This window comes from the organism of the source record quoted next, unplaced genomic scaffold (assembly GCF_019419815.1).
Source record: "Pyrus x bretschneideri cultivar Hongxiangsu unplaced genomic scaffold, Pyrus_bretschneideri_v1 Contig1, whole genome shotgun sequence".
Taxonomy (NCBI): Eukaryota; Viridiplantae; Streptophyta; class Magnoliopsida; order Rosales; family Rosaceae; genus Pyrus; species Pyrus x bretschneideri.
In genome coordinates, this window is record NW_025999390.1 from 10,338,017 (window position 1) to 10,357,478 (window position 19,462).

Consider the following 19,462-nt stretch of genomic DNA (forward strand, 5'->3'; position numbering starts at 1 on the left):
ACTCACCAAGCACTCTTTCTTTTTTTTCCCCTTTAGAAGGGGCCCCTCAAGAAATTAAAATAATAAATAATAAATAACCAACCTATGATAAGCCATCTAATTCCCACCCAAAATCATATAGGAATATATTTACAATGCCATTTGAAAGAGGGAGAGAGAGTGTGATGGGATTGCACTCAAATATGCTCTTGACTGCCTTCCTATTAGCTTTGACCCAACAATATCACAATTAGCAAGAATTCATTCGAACATTAATAGAAACAACTTATAATGCATATTACTTACATAAAAACACATTCTTTCTTGAATATCGAAATTTTTCAATGTGATTCTCACGTCATCATGTGTTACTACTAATGTATTGATCTCTCAAGCGACACATCTATTACATTTCTTTTTATTCTTTCAAACACTTTCTAATGATTGATGCATCTGAATTCCATACACCTTATTTATTAACCTAAAAAAGTTTCTAAACTTTCATATGGTTCATTACTAGCATTTAGGGATAGCCTACACTTATTCTTGAGTTCAAATTAATAAGCTCGTACCTTATCTTGATCAACTGACTTAGCTCTTGTACTTCTACTAAAGCAATTCTTACCCTTAGTTAAAAAATTTAGGTAATTATCTATAGTGAGAGAAAGTTGTAGAGAGAGGCGTTCCCATCGGACCCATCCCCCACACAAAAGGTGGTGGCAAAAAAGTTCTTTTTGTACACACTGCGATGATGGCGATGATGATGCCTGCAATCTCCAACAGCAGCAGAAACACCACCACCACCATCACAAAATTCCTCTCTCTCCCCCTCTCTTCTTCTCCACACTCCTCTCTTTCTCTCTCTCCTCTGTTTTTTACACTCAAGCATAAAAGCATGGTAAATCTCTCTCTGTTATTTCCTCACATCCCATGCAATTATGCTGACAACCCATAAAAGCTAACACCTCTAAGCATCCATGGACAACCAGTGCGGTTGCTGGGCTGTCCTTAAACGCGGCGTTAGCGGTACCTGCAAATCCTCTGCTTCCAAAGACTCTGCCAACACTATCCCTCGTACTAGTCTTGTTTATGATGCAGGTATATATATACATCTTCTTCTTACAAGATATCCAGCTTATGTTTTACTTTTGAAATTTCAATTACCAGATGGGTTTTTCTTAAAATCTATGAATCTTAAAAGACTAATGAAGTTACCCTTTTTTTTTCCTTACAAAAATTTAAATTTTATTGTTGTTGTATGAAGAAATCAAGGTGTGTATGTAATTTGTATCCAGATCTCAAACTTGGGTTGTGCTGATTTCTCTCCCAGATTAATATCCTGAGCTCTAGCCACAAAAAATGCAGTCTTTTTCTTTTTCTTTCACTCTAATTCAATGTGACGAGCAAGTCGCTTGTATCTCAGTTGGTTAAAAGCAAATCATCCCTGCATCCGAGGTCTCGAGTTCATATAGCGCTACTTCTTGCCTCGATGCATTAATTATGTTCCTTGGTTGATGATCTTTGTGAATTGGACAAAGACTTTCATGTCACCTTTTTTTTTTTTGGTCAATATCTTTCCTGTCACTTGATGTCTCATTAATTTCACAAATATCCGCAAAATTTGAGATTTCGGGCTTTCTGCCCGGGATTGATTTTCACACTCCCATTTTCTTTCCATCCACGAATGAATCAACGGAGAATCAAACGTTTTAGTTTCTGTAGAAAATGTGTGTTCATATTCTGTGGCTAATAGTCCTTGTGTCACTACAACTTACAGCTACAGAGACCAGATATCTTAATGCCAGCAATAGAGACCTCTTGCCTCCAAATGAAGCCCAACTATCCTCTGATGCTCCCAATCCACTGCCATCAGATGAGAAGCCGGTTCGCCAGTTGCTCCAGTTTACTTTTCAGGAGCTAAAATCAGCAACCGGGAACTTCAGGCCGGATAGCATTCTTGGGGAAGGCGGATTTGGATACGTGTTCAAAGGGTGGATAGAGGAAAATGGGACAGGGCCAGCGAAACCCGGGTCAGGGATTACAGTGGCAGTTAAAAGCTTAAAGCCAGATGGTCTCCAAGGCCATAGAGAATGGGTGGTTAGTAAAACTATATCTGCCTTGGGTTAGTAAATTATTGTTGATAAAAAAGGATTGTTCTTGGAGCACTTAAATGTTGGAAATTGACAAGTGAATTATTTTTTCGATGCAGGCTGAGGTTGACTTTCTCGGGCAGCTCCACCACTCTAATCTTGTAAAGCTTATTGGATACTGCATCGAAGATGATCAGAGGTTACTTGTTTACGAATTTATGACCCGCGGGAGTCTTGAAAATCATCTTTTCAGGAGTGAGTGAATGTGAATGTTTTGTTGCCTGTTCATCCTTGTCATCTTTGTTAAATCTCTTCAAATGGGATGCATTTTGGATGGTTAAATTCATATCTTTAATCCGACCTTTCTCCATAATGATCTGCAAATACTATTGTATGATATGGTTGCTGATGGTTCAAAATTTTTTGAAGGGACTATACCTCTACCGTGGTTGAATAGGATTAAGATTGCACTTGGTGCAGCAAAGGGGTTGGCATTTCTCCACAACGGTCCAGAACCTGTCATTTATAGAGATTTTAAGACATCAAACATTTTGCTCGATTCGGTATGTTATGTACCTTATATTTTGCTGGTTAAAAATGCTGATTCTTTTGCTTAAAGTATTCAACAAGTTGGGTTTTCTTTATAGGAATACAATGCAAAGCTTTCAGATTTTGGTTTGGCGAAAGCTGGGCCTCAGGGAGACAAGACACATGTTTCTACTAGGGTTGTTGGAACATATGGCTATGCTGCTCCAGAGTATGTGATGACAGGTAAGAAAGTCATAACAGATGGTTCAAATTTTTTCGAGATATTCAGAATTTTAGATACAGCACAATCCTTATGTAATGATTAGAAGTTTAAGAAGACCGATAGCTGAAGATCATGTATGTTGTATATGTTTTACATTCAAAGAAAAGAGAGTCCAACCTTAAGAGCAGAGCACTCAGAAAATTATGAATGTCCAAATGAGTTTAGCTATGTGAACTTCTTTTCTTATTCAATCCTATTGATCCAGAAATAATTAACTCAAATCTCTGTATTGAGTTTCTTGTTTAGTAAGAAATCGGAGGTCTAACTAGTACAATTTGTGTTCCCTTCGTTTTCGCAGGACACTTGACATCTAAAAGTGATGTGTACAGCTTTGGTGTAGTTTTACTTGAGATTTTAACAGGAAGAAGATCCATGGATAAGAAACGCCCTAGCGGAGAACAAAACCTTGTGGCATGGGCTCGGCCACATTTAGCTGACAAGCGAAAGCTTTCCCTTCTAGTGGATCCACGCTTGGAATTGAACTACTCCATTAAAGGGGTCCAGAAGGTCTCACAATTGGCTTACAGCTGCCTCAGTAGGGACCCAAAATCCCGCCCTACAATGGATGAAGTCGTGAGGGTTCTTATTCCGTTGCAGGATCTCAATGACCTCGCCATCTTAACTCATCATTCTCGTTTATCTCAACAAGGAAGGCGAAAGAAGAAACCTGACGGAACTCACCAGCTCACCTACAGCCAGTCTAAGAGCGTCAGAGATTCTCCGTTAAACACTGGCAAGCAGCAACGCAGATGATTGTTGCCCGCGGTCAACCCCTTTCCTCTACTGCAGACTCGACACACAATTGAATGAAACAAAGGTCGCCTTTGTTCAAACGGTTGTGTATGAACCTTCGAGCCAAAGAAGTGGTAGAGGCCAGGAAAGATGCACGAGATCATTTTCTTTCAAGTACCCTTGCATTCGAGAGCGCACATTTGATATTTTGGAATCAGTGTTCGTCACGCCTATGTTTAATTTGAGACACATTTATATATATCTTGTAATTAGATAAACCTCTCCTTTCTGAGATTATTATTTGCAGCTAATTAATGTCAGTCGCTTTGATGAAATTTATATTATCTAAAACTGCACTTTCTGTCTAGTGGTATTCTTCTTCACTTGTAAGTGAGAGGTTTGATGTTCATTTCTCATCAAAGGTGAATTTGAACCATATTATTGCTAGCATATTGTGAGACTGAGCTCACCCCTCTCCTTTAGTGTAAATAAGATGTCTGTGTCAAAAAAATTAAAAAACTGCACTTTCGTTTCCATCTGTTTTTCTTTCCAGTCCTGCAGATTCTTTTACTTAAAGCGTCGTTCGATTTAGGAACTCCGTTGAGTTTATCCTGTGCAGATCAGGCCAAAACACGCTTCTAGTCCCCGTAGTTTTCGTGTGAAACGAATAAATCATCGGTTAAAATTTTAGGTCATGCCTACCTAAAGAATAAGCTAGCTAGCTAGCAGCATCAGCATGTTTCCTGCAAAGTTCAGCACCTGATCACATACTTTCGACGAGTCCACAAATTAAGATGCAAAGCGGCATGTCTTTATTCTGCGCATAACTTTCTATGACATAAGCATTTCGCAAGTTGGCCGGTTCTTAAATCTCACCTGGTATATGTTCTTTAATTCTCTCTTTAAGTCAAATACCAGAAATGAACAAGGATGACGACCACACTCATAGCTTGTCAACAATTACCGAAAGTTTAGAATTTTTTTAGTGCGGTGGTCACTCTGTTACACAATGTTACTAGTACATGTGTTGTAAACCATAATATGAACGGTCAACGTAATTGAAATGTGTGATGAACGTAAAATTAATATTAATACATAGATTCATATGTTATAACATGAATAGATTTGTAATATTTAATGTTTTAAAAGGCGAAGGCGTAAACAAAACGCTTCATGAATAGTCCCACGTAGCGAAAACTTAAGGCATGAGACGGCTTTACAGGACCTAAATTTTTATATATAAATATTATATATAATTATATATGTATATATAATATTTAGTAGGATATATAGAATCTTAAAAGAGAAAAACAAGGATAATAAAACGTTTTACAAGGAAAAAAAATATAACGTTACAAAAGAAATAATAAAACAAAAAGATGTTTATCTTTTTTTCTTGCTGGCCAATCACCCTTTTTTAAGGAAAGAATAATATAAGGATACACGATACTTTTATTGAAATGTCTTATTTTCAGTCTTTTGAGATCTATAAACTAAATTTTGTAATCTAAATGATGTGGTTGTTGATGATTGGATTATTACTAAGTATTGATTAACGTGCTTATTTTTTTATTGGTGACATCATTTAATTTGCAAATTTAGTTTGAAAATTTAGTCTTCCTAGCATTATCCATAAAATAATATTAAAAGCTAAACTAAAAAGTTTAATATCAGGGGGAATATGCTGAGGTAATAACTGTCAGCAAAGTGGGTCAGTCAAAACGACCATCTTCATCTTTTTCGAAGGACAGCCGGCTCAGCAACTAAAAAACTTTTAGATTTCAATTAGTTTTTTTCTTCAGATTTCGACAACTTTTAAACAAAAAGATGCCCAGTCGAACGCCTCAATCGCCTAGGCATGTCTTGACCACATCTAGTCTAATTTAAGTCTACTCTCACTAGACATAGGTGTTTTCATAATCGCCCCGTCTCTGAAACTGCCTAAATGCATCTTAAGTTACGGTTTTTAAAACACTGATAATATCACATGGCATGACAATAACACTAAAAAAACCCTCGAGAATTTGAGCTTTTTTATTTTTTTCTTTCATTAAAATTTATTGAAACTTGTTGTAAACATACAGAGCAAGACAGATATAATCCTGAAGATCTTGATTTACTACCCTTTCTATATACATCAAAACCTGGTCTTCATCTGCATCCTGCTATCCTCTTAAATCTTAACCATGCTGCACCTTCCTGTAAGTGTATATGCTCTCCGCAGAATCGGATCCCAAATTGAAGCTGATCATCTGAAGATCTACGTACTAACCTCGTTTTCGGTTTTCGTAAGTAATCGATCCATGAAATATTCACAATTTTACAATTTTCTGCTGCGTGTTAGTTTCATTGCATTGTACACTGATTTTAACTAACAAATTCTCTGTGTTTCTTGCTACAACTAGAAACAACGTACATATGCCTAATCAAATTAATCAACATATGAAAGAATCAGATTTCTCAAGTGGAAGAATTCATCCACAAACCCTAATATTGCATGCATGCAAATTATTCATGTGTAATTGTCATTCATCAATCATCATCGTCACAACTTCACTAACTGTTCATAAGCAGGGATGTCACATATCCTTTTCCTCCACAACCCTAACCATCGCTTTTCCCGCTCATACTTAATTGAAGCATGTTGAACAAAAAATATCTGCACATTTTACAGTAAAATTACAATATACACTTAAATCTTGGTAATCAAATTAATTAAAAATCAAATCTCAATTGTTGAATTGATCAAAATCAAATACTGAAAACATATCAATCAAATATCAACGACTTAGCAATCAAATATTGATGGCATAGCAATCAAATATTGATGGCATAGCAATCGGATGTTGATGATAAATCGAAACTGATCACTTCGGCAATTAAGATTTGAAAATTTAATCATTTTGACTAATTTCTCAAAGGGATACTTTGGATGCGGTTCCTAACTATGAATATTCTTTGACTGAAACCTTATTGGTTTTCAATTTTTTATTGAAGTCTCTGAAATTAATGTGATAATTTATTTCTATGTATGTTACTATATTTTTTAAATTAAAATTGAAATTTATAGTTGTTTATATTAATGAGATTTTGAATAAAACCCCATAATTTGTGGGATTAAAAATTTTAGAATATAAATTATACTATTTGTGTGTGTGTGTGTAAGATCCCACATCGCCCAGATGGGTGATCCTTATATGTATATTCTCATCCCTACCTAGTACGAGGCCTTTTGGGAGCTCACTGGCTTTGGGTTCCGTAGGAACTCCGAAGTTAAGCGAGAAAGGGGCTAGAGCAATCTCATGATGGGTGACCCACTGGGAAGTTGCTCGTGAGTTCCCAAAAACAAAACCATGAGGGAATGGTAACCTCAAAGCGGACAATATCGTGCTACAGTAGTGAAGCAGCCCTAGGATGTGACAGTGTGTGTGTGTGTGTAAACATGGGTACATTCATCAAAATTAACCAAAAAATTATTGTACCAAAACATGGGTACATTCTTCAAAACAACCAAAAAAAAAAAAAAAAAAAAAAAAAAGAAGAAGATGTTAGGCTTAATAATATTAGTAAATTTCTTCGATTAAACTTGATATGGATACATTCTCAAATCAAAGAAAAAAGAATGTACCCATATAAGTTTAAAAATGGATTAGAAAAAAATTGAATAGATTTTATATAAAAAAAATTGATACATTTTACATATAACAAATTGGTATATTTAAGAATGATACATTTTAAGATTAAAATTTTGAAAAAATTACAGGAATGGGTGCATATAAGATTAAAAAATTGAAAATATTTTTTAAAAAAGCTAATGGATACAAACTTATTCTAATTATTTATTTATTTTGGAAATGTTTTGAAATGAAAATTAATTAGGAGTTTAATAAAGGTGTGAGTGCCTATTAAAATTCTAAATCAATTATTAATTTTTACTTAAAAGAAATATGTAATTGACATGTAAATTCATTATTACATTAATGCTAGAAACTTGAATCAAAATCTAAAAACTAATAAGATTTCAATCAATAAATATTAGTAACTAGAAACCGGATACTAATTTTTCATTTCTCAAAATTTAGCGCAGAAGTTTAAAGGTATCCATATCAATAATATATAGCTAGGCAACCTTATCGCCATCTTTGACTCCAAAAAGTCGGATTAATGCTTTGTAATCGAGTAGCTTCTGACCTTTATAGCATAAGCAAAAATTACCCCACACATGTGACCTGTTCAGAAATTTTATTAGTTATTTGAATCACATTTTTTCTGGTCCAAATATTTAAGAAATGGTACGAAATATATACCTTCTAATTACTTTCAAGACAAACCAAATCCTTGCAAAGCTTGTATTTATACGTACCATGAAATCATTTCATCTATCGGCGACTGATTGAAAACATCCTTCACTGCCTCTTTCAGTTCGGCCACCGTGGCTGTCATCGAAACTTGAATCTCTGCCTCCATTAAGAAGAAGAAAATTAATTAATCACAACAAAACACGATTAATTATATGTACGTACGTAAAAAAAGTATGAGCAGTGATATATGTATTGAATTTACATACCAAAGCTAGAGCCATCCAATTTGATGACGAAGAGCTTAAGCGGCTCCTGGGGCAGCTTTCGGTAAGCATGGTTCTTCCGACCGCTGCCGTTGAGAAGTCTCCGTGGAGATAGTGATGCCGGAAACAGGCTGCGCATGCGGTGGCATTCGTCGCCAACTCTTTTTCACAAATACCCACGTCCATTTTCATGCGCATGCACACAAACCAAACTCAAGAAACTAAATCCTCAGCCTCAACGAGAGGTACCCTAAATTTTAATTACAAAATAAAGTTTGTTGGGAGTGTTTGATGGAGTTAGCTAATAGAAATATATCAGAAACCGAAAGTGTTTTCAACGAGTCAAATTAACTGCTCTGACTGGAAACACAAGATTTTAGGTGCCTGAATATTTCATAACCATGAATAAAGTACGCAAATTAATAGGTGGTACATCCATCAATTTCTAAACCCTACATGCTCGGCTATATTTCTGGGCCGTAAGTAATAATCTAAACCACAAACACCAAAAAGGAAAACAAAGGAAATATGGGTGGGGGTGGTTGCAAATGTGGCTCTAACTAAAATGGTTGGTCAAATAACAAAAATACAGAAAGAAAATTGTTAGATTAATGTCAACGCGTATAAAGAGAAACAGAAACGTCAAAAAACAGAAGAAAAACTCAACTCAATAAATCAAAAATCAACAGTTTCTTCATTTCTTTTACATGTTTTTTTTTTTTTTTTTTTTTTTTAAAGATGCTAAGATTACGTTTCATTCTTAATTTGAATGGTTGCCACAAACAAATTAATTAGCCTCATTCCTTAATTATCTCTCCATTGAAGGCAAAGTTTCCACTTATATATAGGATTTAACTTGCTTTATCTCATCCGGACCTAACGTAGCCATAAGAAGGGAAAAAAATGGGTAACTTATTTGAGGTCACAAAATATTTTTAACATTAGGATTTAATCACTCAGTGTTTTGTGCTTTTAAGGAGAAGTCAATAAAGAGAAATTTTAACAAGTGATATGTTGGCCTTAGTTTGGGAGGAAAATTGGTTATATTGACTTACAATGCTCAAGAAATATACATAGGATTTGAAAAATAAAAGTTCTTCATGTTGTTTTTACATTTAATTTTGATGATTCCGTAGCTCTCCCGTGTCTTAAAAAAAATGGAATTGTTCTACATATGATATTATTAGTTACAATGGGAAGTTTTCGAAGAAAGTTAAGGTTCCACCGTAAAACCAATTAGTAATATGGGGAATAGCCAATTACTTATAAGTCCATGCAATGTCCCTCCTATCTATGTGGGATTCATTCTCAAGCCCCTTACGTGTGGCGAATTTGTAAGCCTAACACATGAACAACACAAGTGGAGTGACGTGGAACACTGTGATCGTTGAGCTTCACATATGGGACCACCTGCTCTGATACCATCAAGAAGATGACGTTCTACCATAAAACCAATTGATAATATGGGGAGTAGCTCAACTTACTTATAAGCTCATACAAGATTCCTCCTCCCATCAATGTGGGATTTGTTCTTAACAGTATACACTTGTTGAACTCTAAAAAATTTGACTTCTATTCTATATATGACTAGTTAATTTTTGTTCAAAGAATGCAAGTTACGAACATGTACATAAAAGGAGTATGATAGTATAAACTGTCACTAAGTATACATGAAAAAGGAATACGTACTACAGTTGACGTTTAAAGTACAGTACTATGTCGATCGATCAAAAGTAAAACCAGATATTCGAACCATAAACCAACAATCACAAGAGAGAGGGAAGAAGAGTGCATATCTGTGACCGATCTCTCTAGATCGAGAAGGAGATCACCGGTCGATTAGCTCTCCTGCTTATCCCAAGTTTGAATTTCCACTCTTCTTCTGTTGATAAATAAAGACAAAACTAACTAACAGAAGTATACATTCGGTAGAAATTAACAGTAAACCATGCGATATCATGCAACAAGTCACATAAATTAGTCCAGGCAGCTAGCTCAAAGACCCTAAATTAGTTAATAAAAACATGATGAGGTTAGAGAGGAAAAGCAGTTATGAATAAGCAACAAATAATTAAGAAAGTGATATTGGCGCGGCTCAATCTGAGATCAATTTACGCGGGCAGGGATGTGTAAATCTGTCTTCGGATTGAACCTCACCAACATCGCTTAGCTCTCTGCTACTTCTCAAACATGCATATAATTAATATCCATACCATTAGAAAGAAGATAGAGCTAGCTAGCATAAAAGCAGATGTCCTTTCACCGTGAAACCCGAAAGCACGTTTAGATGTTGAAAAAATGTGGGCAAAACTAAAGAGTTTGTAGCGGTCTTTTGCCTTTTTAGCAGGGCTAGCTGCTACCACTTACCTAAAAAAGGGGCAAAAGTACTTGAATAAAGAACACCAAATATGGTCCCATGTCGGATCCATCGAACCAAATTCATTTTTGTTTTACAAAGCGATATTTTAATTCACTCTAAATTATAGAAAGAGATTCAATCTTAAATGTGAAGGAGGTAACATACATTTATTCTAACCAACTTGACTACACTAAGGTTTACAATCAAATTAAAGAAAAATGATTAGAGAATATTTTTTAGGTTATTTCCTGTGGAGAAAAATTAAACTAATTAAGGTGGCTGCTCGTTTGGTGGGGTGGAAGGTCAAGGTATATAGTGGATTGTAGGGTGTCGAATTGGGGCCAGAATTGTGGAAGTGGATTTGTGGGATTTCAAAATATTAATGACTTGCATCCATTTAGCACCATCGAGACAAATGCATAGGGCAATAGCATTTTATACTCCACTACAGGAAATAATGAATATATAAAAAATCGATAGTTATTGAAGTGGGATTTTAAAATATGCATGATACAAACATTACATGCAGCAATAAGAAACATATACATCAAAACAAAAATGAGATTACAATTATATAGCACAGATGAGATATCTTCTAGAAAGAGCCGTACATGATATCTTAGCTATATATATATATATATGTGGATATATACACGCACTATAGGGTTATGGATTTAGGTTAAACAGTCGTCAATACAACCAAATGCAGAGTTTTTGAGCTAGTTCACCGAAGAGATTAACATGTGTGTGCCATACATACAACAAAAGAAACAGCTATCTGGATGTGTGTGTGTGTGAGAGTGAGAGAGAGAGAGAGAGAGAGAGAGAGAGAGAGAGGTGAGAGGGAAGGGATGGGAGAGGGATGAGAATGTATACTGGTAGGTTTACCTCGGGATGAGAGGATGGGAAGGGGGAGAAGAAGAAGGAGGTGAGTGGAATGATGTGAATGGGGAGCAACGCTTACTTTAGGGTTTGTCATGCTTAGTTTGTACTCAAATAAAATCAAACAACTTCCCCTGCGCATGCACCTGAAATATTCTCCTACCAAAAAACCCACACAGCTCCTTTTGATTGTACCTCTCTTTCTACAATATTTTATCCAAATTCTAGACCCCCACCCTTTTCAATTTAATTAGTACGTCATGCTTTTCTTCGATGATTAATTAATTAACCTAAGAATAAGATGCTTGGCTTATATGTAATACACACACACACACACACACACACACACACACACACACATACATATATAATACATATATATAACCTTTTTTTTCTTTAGTTTCGAAACAAACCGACTGTAAAATGGGTCCTCGAATATATATCAACCACAAATTTTCTAATTATCATTCTTGGTTATACGCACCCGATCAAACAAAATTGGCATGCATTAAGGCTATAATTTATTTAGAGACAAGGGACTTTTAAAGTTTCGAAGAACTTTATTTAATTATTGAATTTGCACCGCAAAGGATATTAATAATGAATTGCTTAAGTACTGCAAAGTTAATGTTCAAACAGTACTACAAATGTTACTATAAGTACACTAAGCAAAAAAATTCAAGACGTGTCCTTCTAAAATTTTCACAAATGTATAGCATTTAATCATTTTAAAATTATAAAATTTATCATCTAAACATAGCATAACATATAATTTGAAACTTTGTATATTTACGCGTGAAAGAAAAGAGAGATGAAAGTATGGCTCTCGAAGGGTAGAAACAAAATGTTGAGTAGGGTTTTTAAGTGGGTTAGAAAAACACTAGCTAAGCTAGCACTATAGACCTCCCTCTCCTATTATTATGCAAACTGCAAGTTAAACCTAAGTGGCACTTGGTAGTGCCCAAATAAGTATAAAGAATGTACAGGTATATAGAAACTAAAAGATGAGTCAAAAGAGCAGATGCATGCAGTGCCATGTGTGTGCAGTAGTACTCTTGTGAGAGAGAGAGAGAGAGAGAGAGAGATGGAATCTTGGGAACAGGAGTGCAGAATGTCAGCGAAGTGATTTGTCTAAAAAGAATAAAGAATTCGGAATGGAAGGAGGAGTAGTACGTACAAAGTTGCTATCTTTCACACACACGTACACAAACACAAAGACAGACGCACAGTTTTAGTAAATTAGTTTAATTAATTAATTGATTAGCATGCAAATTCAACTGCAACAGTGCGCTTACACACACTCAGAGTGATGAGTGATGAATTTAATTCAGCAAATAGGAGGAATAGGCAGCGACCCAGAGCGGGGACACCGGCGCGAAAGAAGCCCTGCCTTGGGCCTCCACTGCCCGACACTTTCCTTGGTTTTGTCTTCCCTTTTCCCTTCACCATCCACATTTCCCTTTATTTTAAGGGCCACCTGCCTTCCCCCTCCCTCTTCTTCTCTTTGAAGCTTTTGGGAAGAGCAAAAGAACCACACCCCCCCCCCCCCCCCAAACTCTCCCTCCCCTCCCCTCCCCACTCTCTTACTAGAAAGTCTTTCTCTCTCACACCTCCCCTTTCTCATCTTACTACTTACACCAGATCCTAGGTCTTTCTCTTTGTTAGACGACTAAGACTGAGAGGAGGTCAAAAGCAATGGGATTTTACGCCTGCAGCTATGTCTCCACTTTGGCTTTTCCTAGTCTTAGCTAATTAATTGGGTATAAACACGTACTAAGTACGAACAGTTGGAGATGATCATGAGATAGTCTATTAGACCATTCAAATGGTGTAAGATATCCATGAAATGGTGCCAAACACAAGGGGTTGTCACCAAATACAAGAGAGTACTCAAAGTAGGGTGTTTTGTGTGTGGTTGGAAGGTCACGTAGTTTGGTTGTCCGCACTTAAGAATTCTTTAATCAATATATGTCACTCAATAACTCATCATGATGTATGCCAAAAAAAAAAAACACTCATCATGATGATGGTATTTCTAAGTATTTGTATTGAGTACGTGTTTCAACTGTATCCAGAGTATGTACTTATGAAATTTTAGTATGATCATGTGATGCATAATTGAACAGTATTAACGAACAATGAACAACGTACAAGAAGTCAGCTGAATATTTCTGGTCTAAATATGGATCCTTTTGTTGTTGAGAGTCTTTGATTAAAGAGGTAGACAAAGAGACACCCATGGTCGACTCATAAGTGAGATTTCCTTCAGGCTAAGCAGAGGGGACCGGTACCATGTTGGCCTTTTTATATTCATCACGAAAGCAAACATACTTTCTTCAAACAGTAGGTTTTTCTTCTTTCTTTTCCTTCAAACACAGAATATTTGGACCTACTTTTCTTCTCTTTTTTTATTTTGTTTTATTTTATAATTTCTTGCCTCCCACACGCCACTACAACTTTCTTTTCTTTTTGCTTTAATCTAGTTGTTTCAGCAGCAGTTGTTTGCCTTATGGTCGATCAATCGACGCGCCACATAAGCAACATGGATTTTGAGACCTCTGGCGTTTTGAAGGGAGAGCTCGGATCCGAAGTTGGTGAGGAGAAGGTGCAAGATCTGTCTCATAGTCATAGGTCAGTTTGCATGAAACGAGGGACATTGATCATGTGGTGTGTTTCAATCGTGCTTGACATTTGGGGCAAACTCGCTTGTCACCTTGTGCAACCAAGACTTCTTCTCTCCATGACTTATATGAAATAGATTCACTACTACTGTAATATATTTCGTTTCAATAGAATTATGTTACATCACTTGTGATATTATATTATTGATCAAAATGCCATGTGGAAGCAAATTTTTTCCATATAAGTTGTTCTCCCTTGACACAAGCACACAATAGAAAATTTTGGATAAGTTGCTCTCCCTCTATTGATTACTAGGTATGAAAGTTGCCTTGGTCAAGCAATCTAGGATTGAATATTAGAGTGCGAAACAAATAAGACTATAAAATAATAAGAATATTATTAAACAAACTGAGAATGCAGAAACGGCTACAAAACCCTAAGAAGCTACATTGTGACTAACTTATCATCTCTAAATAACAAAGCTCTCTATTTATAATAAACTAACCCTAGTTCCTAATAAACAAGGAAACGAAAACCTAATTCAAATGGGCTAAGCCCAAATCCAAATACTAAATAAATAACTATTTTCCAACACCCCCCCCCCCCCGTCAAACTCATGGCGGCACACGACAAGAGTTTGCCAACAAGATGTGAATGCAAGCTCTGTTAAACGGACACGACAAGGCAAGCTCCGTTAGGCGGACATGACAAGGCAAGTGATTCAAGCGAGCAAACGAACAATCCAAGCAAACAAGCAAGCAAAGCTTACGAGTAGTCACGCAATTCCATCATTCAACCATTTGGCAATTCCATCATTCAACCATTTGGCAAGCAACCAGATTCCGGCAAACGATCCAATTAATAACCAGGTACATAGCATCACTCGAGTGGTCACCAATTCAAACTCTCAAGCAATCGTTGAAGTGGGCACACGTACTTCCTAATACAGGCTCAACAAAAACTATTCTTATCACCCATGTGGAACTCAAAACCAACAAGTGGCCTAATAAATTGCAATCCAACAACATCAACTTATGATTCCCATTTTTTATTCCTGATTTCTTTTTCCTTCTTTTTTCTTCAAACAACATTAATAGTGGCAGCATGGAATCTGGGTTCGCAGCAGCAAACAACATTGATAGTGGCAGCATGCAATCTCGGTTCGCAGCAGCAACTCGATGAGGGTTCGAGGACAGTCGTGGGTCGAAGGCGGTCAGCAGCAGTGGTGCAGGCAGGTCAGAAACAGCGGCAGTGATCCAAGGCGGAGACGAACTCAATCCGAGTGGTCTGGGCTTCGTCAAACAAGTGATGGGTTCGTGGATGTCGAGTAGCAGCGATGGTGGATGTAGAAGACAATGAATGCAGGTGGTTCAAGCAAGAGAGGTTCGAGAGAGGATGAAGCAGGTGGGATGATTCGGTCAGGCAAACGTGGCAGCGGGCGTGTGGGTCAGATACGGTGCAGGGGCGGACGCTGATGCATAGGTTCAGGGCAGCAGCAGTTCGAAACCTTGGGATCATACAGCAGTAAACAACGGATTAAGGCTCCGAAGGCTTGGTGCAACAACGAGTTCAATTTTTGTGTTTTTTTTTTTCAACGACAAAACCCTAATCTAGGTACAAAGACAAAACAAACTACAACCGAACTGATATCTGACGGAAAAACAAGTTGATACCACCAAGAATAGATCAACCGTAAAAGATCGAATCTGCTTTGATACCAAGTTGAATACCAAAGTGCGAAACAAACAAGACTACAAAATAATAAGAATTTTATTAAACAAACTGAGAATGCCGAAACAGCTACAAAACCCTAAGAGGCTACATTGTGACTAACTTATCATCTCTGAATAACACAAAACTCTCTATTTATAATAAACTAACCCTAGTTCCTAATAAGCAAGGAAACAAAACTTAATTCAAATGGGCTAAGCCCAAATCCAAACACTAAATAAATAACTATTCTCCAACACCGCATATATTTCTCAAAGCGATGGTAGTAGGCTCTGCAAAATTTCAGAACCCCCTCGCAATTTTTAAGAACAAGAGCTTTGTCACCGTTTCAAATTAAAAACTAAAAGTTCTCCCAGGCAGTAACAAAAGTTGTGTCTGAAATTATATATCACTACGTCAAATCTACTTAATTAGCAAATTGCTACTTGCAAACTAGGTACCGAATGCATTGGCCTACTTCTGTCCAAATGAAAATTCAGACTAAACTTTGGCACCTTGCGCGAAATCGGAACACGTACAAACATGAGCTACATGTTTAATAAACTTTAATCTTTTGAGACTAAGTTAAAAAGATTATTTATTTCCCATCAAGATGTAGGAAGCCATTCCCAATCATCGGAGCACTACTTCGCCTCCTCTATGAAGGAAGACTTTATGCAGCCACTTGCCTTTCATTTCCCTCGGAGTTTACAGTAGCACGCATGCAAACAGGACCCCAAAAAACCAAGAGATTGACCGGCAACGTTTAACTTGAAGTAAAGTAGGGCAGTAGTTCACATGAAAAGGAAGCAAAATATTGACCGTCAGTACTGAGTCTAATGATTAATGAGCATTGCTGGAATAACAGGAAGATGGGAGTATATGCTTACCAAATCAAACGGAAGCCCGCCAAAGAGTAACCAGCCAAGTCCGACAGTAAAAAGATCCTAAAATAGCACGGACAGGGATCAGCTGTGACTGTTGAAGACAACAGCATGCAGAAAATAATACCAATGCAGGGTGTTGTTGTACCGGCATGTATCATTTGGGTCATCGGCTCTAATGCGTTTTTTCTAATCAAGATCAAGTACAACTGGAGTCCTACTTGCACGTATATGATGCGGAGTAACAAGTTAGACTACTTATATTGCAATTGGCAACTAAAAGTATGGCTTCAACAACTTGTCAGAACGAAGAAGGAAATATGCGACAGAATCATATCAGTAGAAACTTTGATTTGAGCAGTGGATTTTTTACAAAGTGACAACCATACGGAAGCCACTTGGCTTGACAGTCTAAAATCAGCAGCACCCGAAATGTTTGTATGGTCCGGAATGATTATTACATACCTTCAAATTTCCACAAATTGTCTGCGTGAGAGCTGAATTCAGTGTGATATTCCAAAAAACGCAGTAATTTATTGAGAAGGCCATTACACAGGAAAGAAGCATCACAGCCTGCAAAGTATTCGAATTAAGCCAGTTCAACTCACACATGTCAAAAAAAATCTCTGATGGCAAAGGCATAGATATGCAGTCGAGCCAGTTATGAAACATGAAGGGGAAAGAGAGAGAGTGAGAGAGAGTATAGGTGAAGTGTTAAAAATGCACCAATCTTGGCTACTATTAGAATGACAATTTTTCTCATGAAAGGGAAGCACCTGAAACCCAGGGGAGAATAGATGCGGGAAGCTTATCATCCCTTCTAGGTCACCGCTGATTGATGCCCAAAACAGCGAGATTGGTCCACATATTATTCCTATGATACAGAAATCAGATTTCCGTAGAATATCAGTTAAGCCAGAGTACATTTTCATGCAAAATGAACCTGAAGGTCAACATATAAAACTTTGTTTAAGATTTTTTCTAACCATTACACCACATTAGGCCGAAGGTACTAAGACCACTGGATTTACCTGCAAAATTGAAGTGTATTTCGTATTATTAACGATACCTAGTACTCAAGCCTCACATAAACAAATGAGGCATAAGATAGCAAAAGGACAAAGATACTACCAACATGAACTATATATAGAAGCAAGATATATTGCCTGTACAGATGTTTGCAACAAAGACAACGCCATAGCTATAGGCGTCAAATGACAAATCCCGAGCTCCAGCAAACAACTGCACCGAGTATAATTATCCCCACACTGATGAAGTCCTTGTATGCATTCCATTAAGAAATGTGTCAGCAACATAAGGACCTAATCACAACCTACACTCATGGGAATGACTGAATTTTAGGTAACAAGCTTCCGTTTTATTTCTTCCAATAAAACCAATGACACAATAGGATATGGATGTTTCTGCCCACAACAGGATATGAATGTTTCTGCCCTGTCAAAACATGCTCAACAATCATTGTAAAAGCTACTGCAGTCCGCCTGAGGGTGGTGTACGTAGGAACATTTATACCACCCACTGATTCCATCGTAACCAACTTTCACCATGAGGATTACAGGCATGCATCGTTACGAGGGATATCAAAATGTCTAGCCAAAGAATGAGCAAGAATCCCCACTAGTCATATACCTACCATGTAGAGCAAATAGGATAGTGCAAGAGGAAGAGTGTGAACCAACGTCTTAAACGGTACAATGGTTTCTAATAACATGCATTTGGAGCTGCAGAATTTGAATAAAGAAACAAAAAAGAATGAAAAATTAGCAGATCATGTGGTACCTGGAGAAGTGTGATGACATTTGCAGACGGGAATTTGTATGAAGAAAGAGTGGCTTTGTTCAACACTATCAAGACAACTGCAGAATGAAAAATTATTGACCGATGAATTCAAAGGCAGAAAGCAGAAACTAGACAAATACACAATCGCGCCAGCGCTTTAATCTGCTCATAAATTTATCTTCTTATTCGCATTTGCGTGGTGTTTTAATCAAACAATATATATAACTGTTGAACCGGCTCGGCTAGGCCTGCAGGTGGGTCGGCTTGTATGTCGGCTTGGCTTGCATGTCGACGGATTAAGCCAAAAAACCTTTCCCTTTTTTTTTTTTTTTTTCAAAGTCACAACGTCCTCTTTGAGGGTTGCTCTGCGAGATGCCCAACTGACTTGTTTTTCATATTGTAAGTTTAAGTCTAGTTTGGTATTGAGGTGATTTTGAAAAAAGTAGTTATTAAAAAAATTGGGAGCATTTTTATGTTTGGTAAACATTCAGCTTCAACTTTTATTCACAGTTTTGAGTGAAAAAAAGTCAAAAACACAAAACTGCAAAACCCAGCTTTGAAAAACTAATTTTTTTCACATCTGTTTTACATAAAAGTTTATCGAACACTATAATACTGTTTTTTTTTTTCAAATGCACTTTTACAAAAAAGTTTATCAAACACTCTGCTACTTTATTTCACAGTTCCTTATTTTCACAGCACAGCAAAAATACTTTTTTATTAAAGCACAGTAATATCAAACCAGCTCTAAGCCTGTTCCCAGCTTTTGCCTCGCAGGTTGGCCCTTCTGCTAAACTAAGTAGTATTCCACTTGCCTCTCGACTCGGCTTGCTGAATCGGCTTGGCTCGCATGTCTACTCGACTTGCCTCATGGCTCGGCTTGATAGTCGCTTGGCTTGTTGCGGTTTTTATGGTCGGCTCGGCTTTCCGGGTCAACTTGGCTTGCAGAGTATATCAGAGCCCAACTGATGTGCTCTAACCAACGGTCGGATAGATCTCCACTAACCAACGGATATGATCTAACACAAT

General features: G+C 37.0%; 1 protein-coding gene, 1 long non-coding RNA gene and 1 pseudogene across 2 annotated transcripts; 1 reads left to right on the top strand and 2 right to left on the bottom strand.

The window, feature by feature from the left end:
* Window positions 1–763: 763 nt before the first annotated feature.
* LOC125477713 (serine/threonine-protein kinase PBL34-like) lies at window positions 764–3,947 on the top strand. The gene is made up of 6 exons (XM_048585128.1): window positions 764–1,077; window positions 1,757–2,076; window positions 2,189–2,324; window positions 2,499–2,632; window positions 2,717–2,840; window positions 3,179–3,947. The coding sequence occupies exons 1-6, from the start codon at window positions 957–959 to the stop codon at window positions 3,631–3,633; spliced, it is 1,290 nt and encodes a 429-aa protein (XP_048441085.1). The 5' UTR covers window positions 764–956; the 3' UTR covers window positions 3,634–3,947.
* A 3,678-nt stretch (window positions 3,948–7,625) lies between these two features.
* Window positions 7,626–11,360, bottom strand: LOC125469025. Its single transcript, XR_007251347.1, has 3 exons — window positions 8,180–11,360; window positions 7,976–8,069; window positions 7,626–7,841 (listed from the first exon to the last, which is right to left on the bottom strand). It is a non-coding gene; the product is annotated as an uncharacterized LOC125469025 (long non-coding RNA).
* A 4,915-nt stretch (window positions 11,361–16,275) lies between these two features.
* On the bottom strand, window positions 16,276–19,285 carry LOC125471590 (annotated as a pseudogene).
* Window positions 19,286–19,462: the final 177 nt, after the last annotated feature.

Coding starts and splice junctions, on each gene's coding strand:
- LOC125477713 (XM_048585128.1), top strand. CDS start 957: ATGGACAACCAGTGCGGTTGCTGGGCTGTCCTTAAACGCGGCGTTAGC. Junction 2,633..2,716: donor CAAACATTTTGCTCGATTCG/GTATGTTATGTA, acceptor TTTTCTTTATAG/GAATACAATGCAAAGCTTTC. Junction 2,841..3,178: donor TCCAGAGTATGTGATGACAG/GTAAGAAAGTCA, acceptor TCGTTTTCGCAG/GACACTTGACATCTAAAAGT.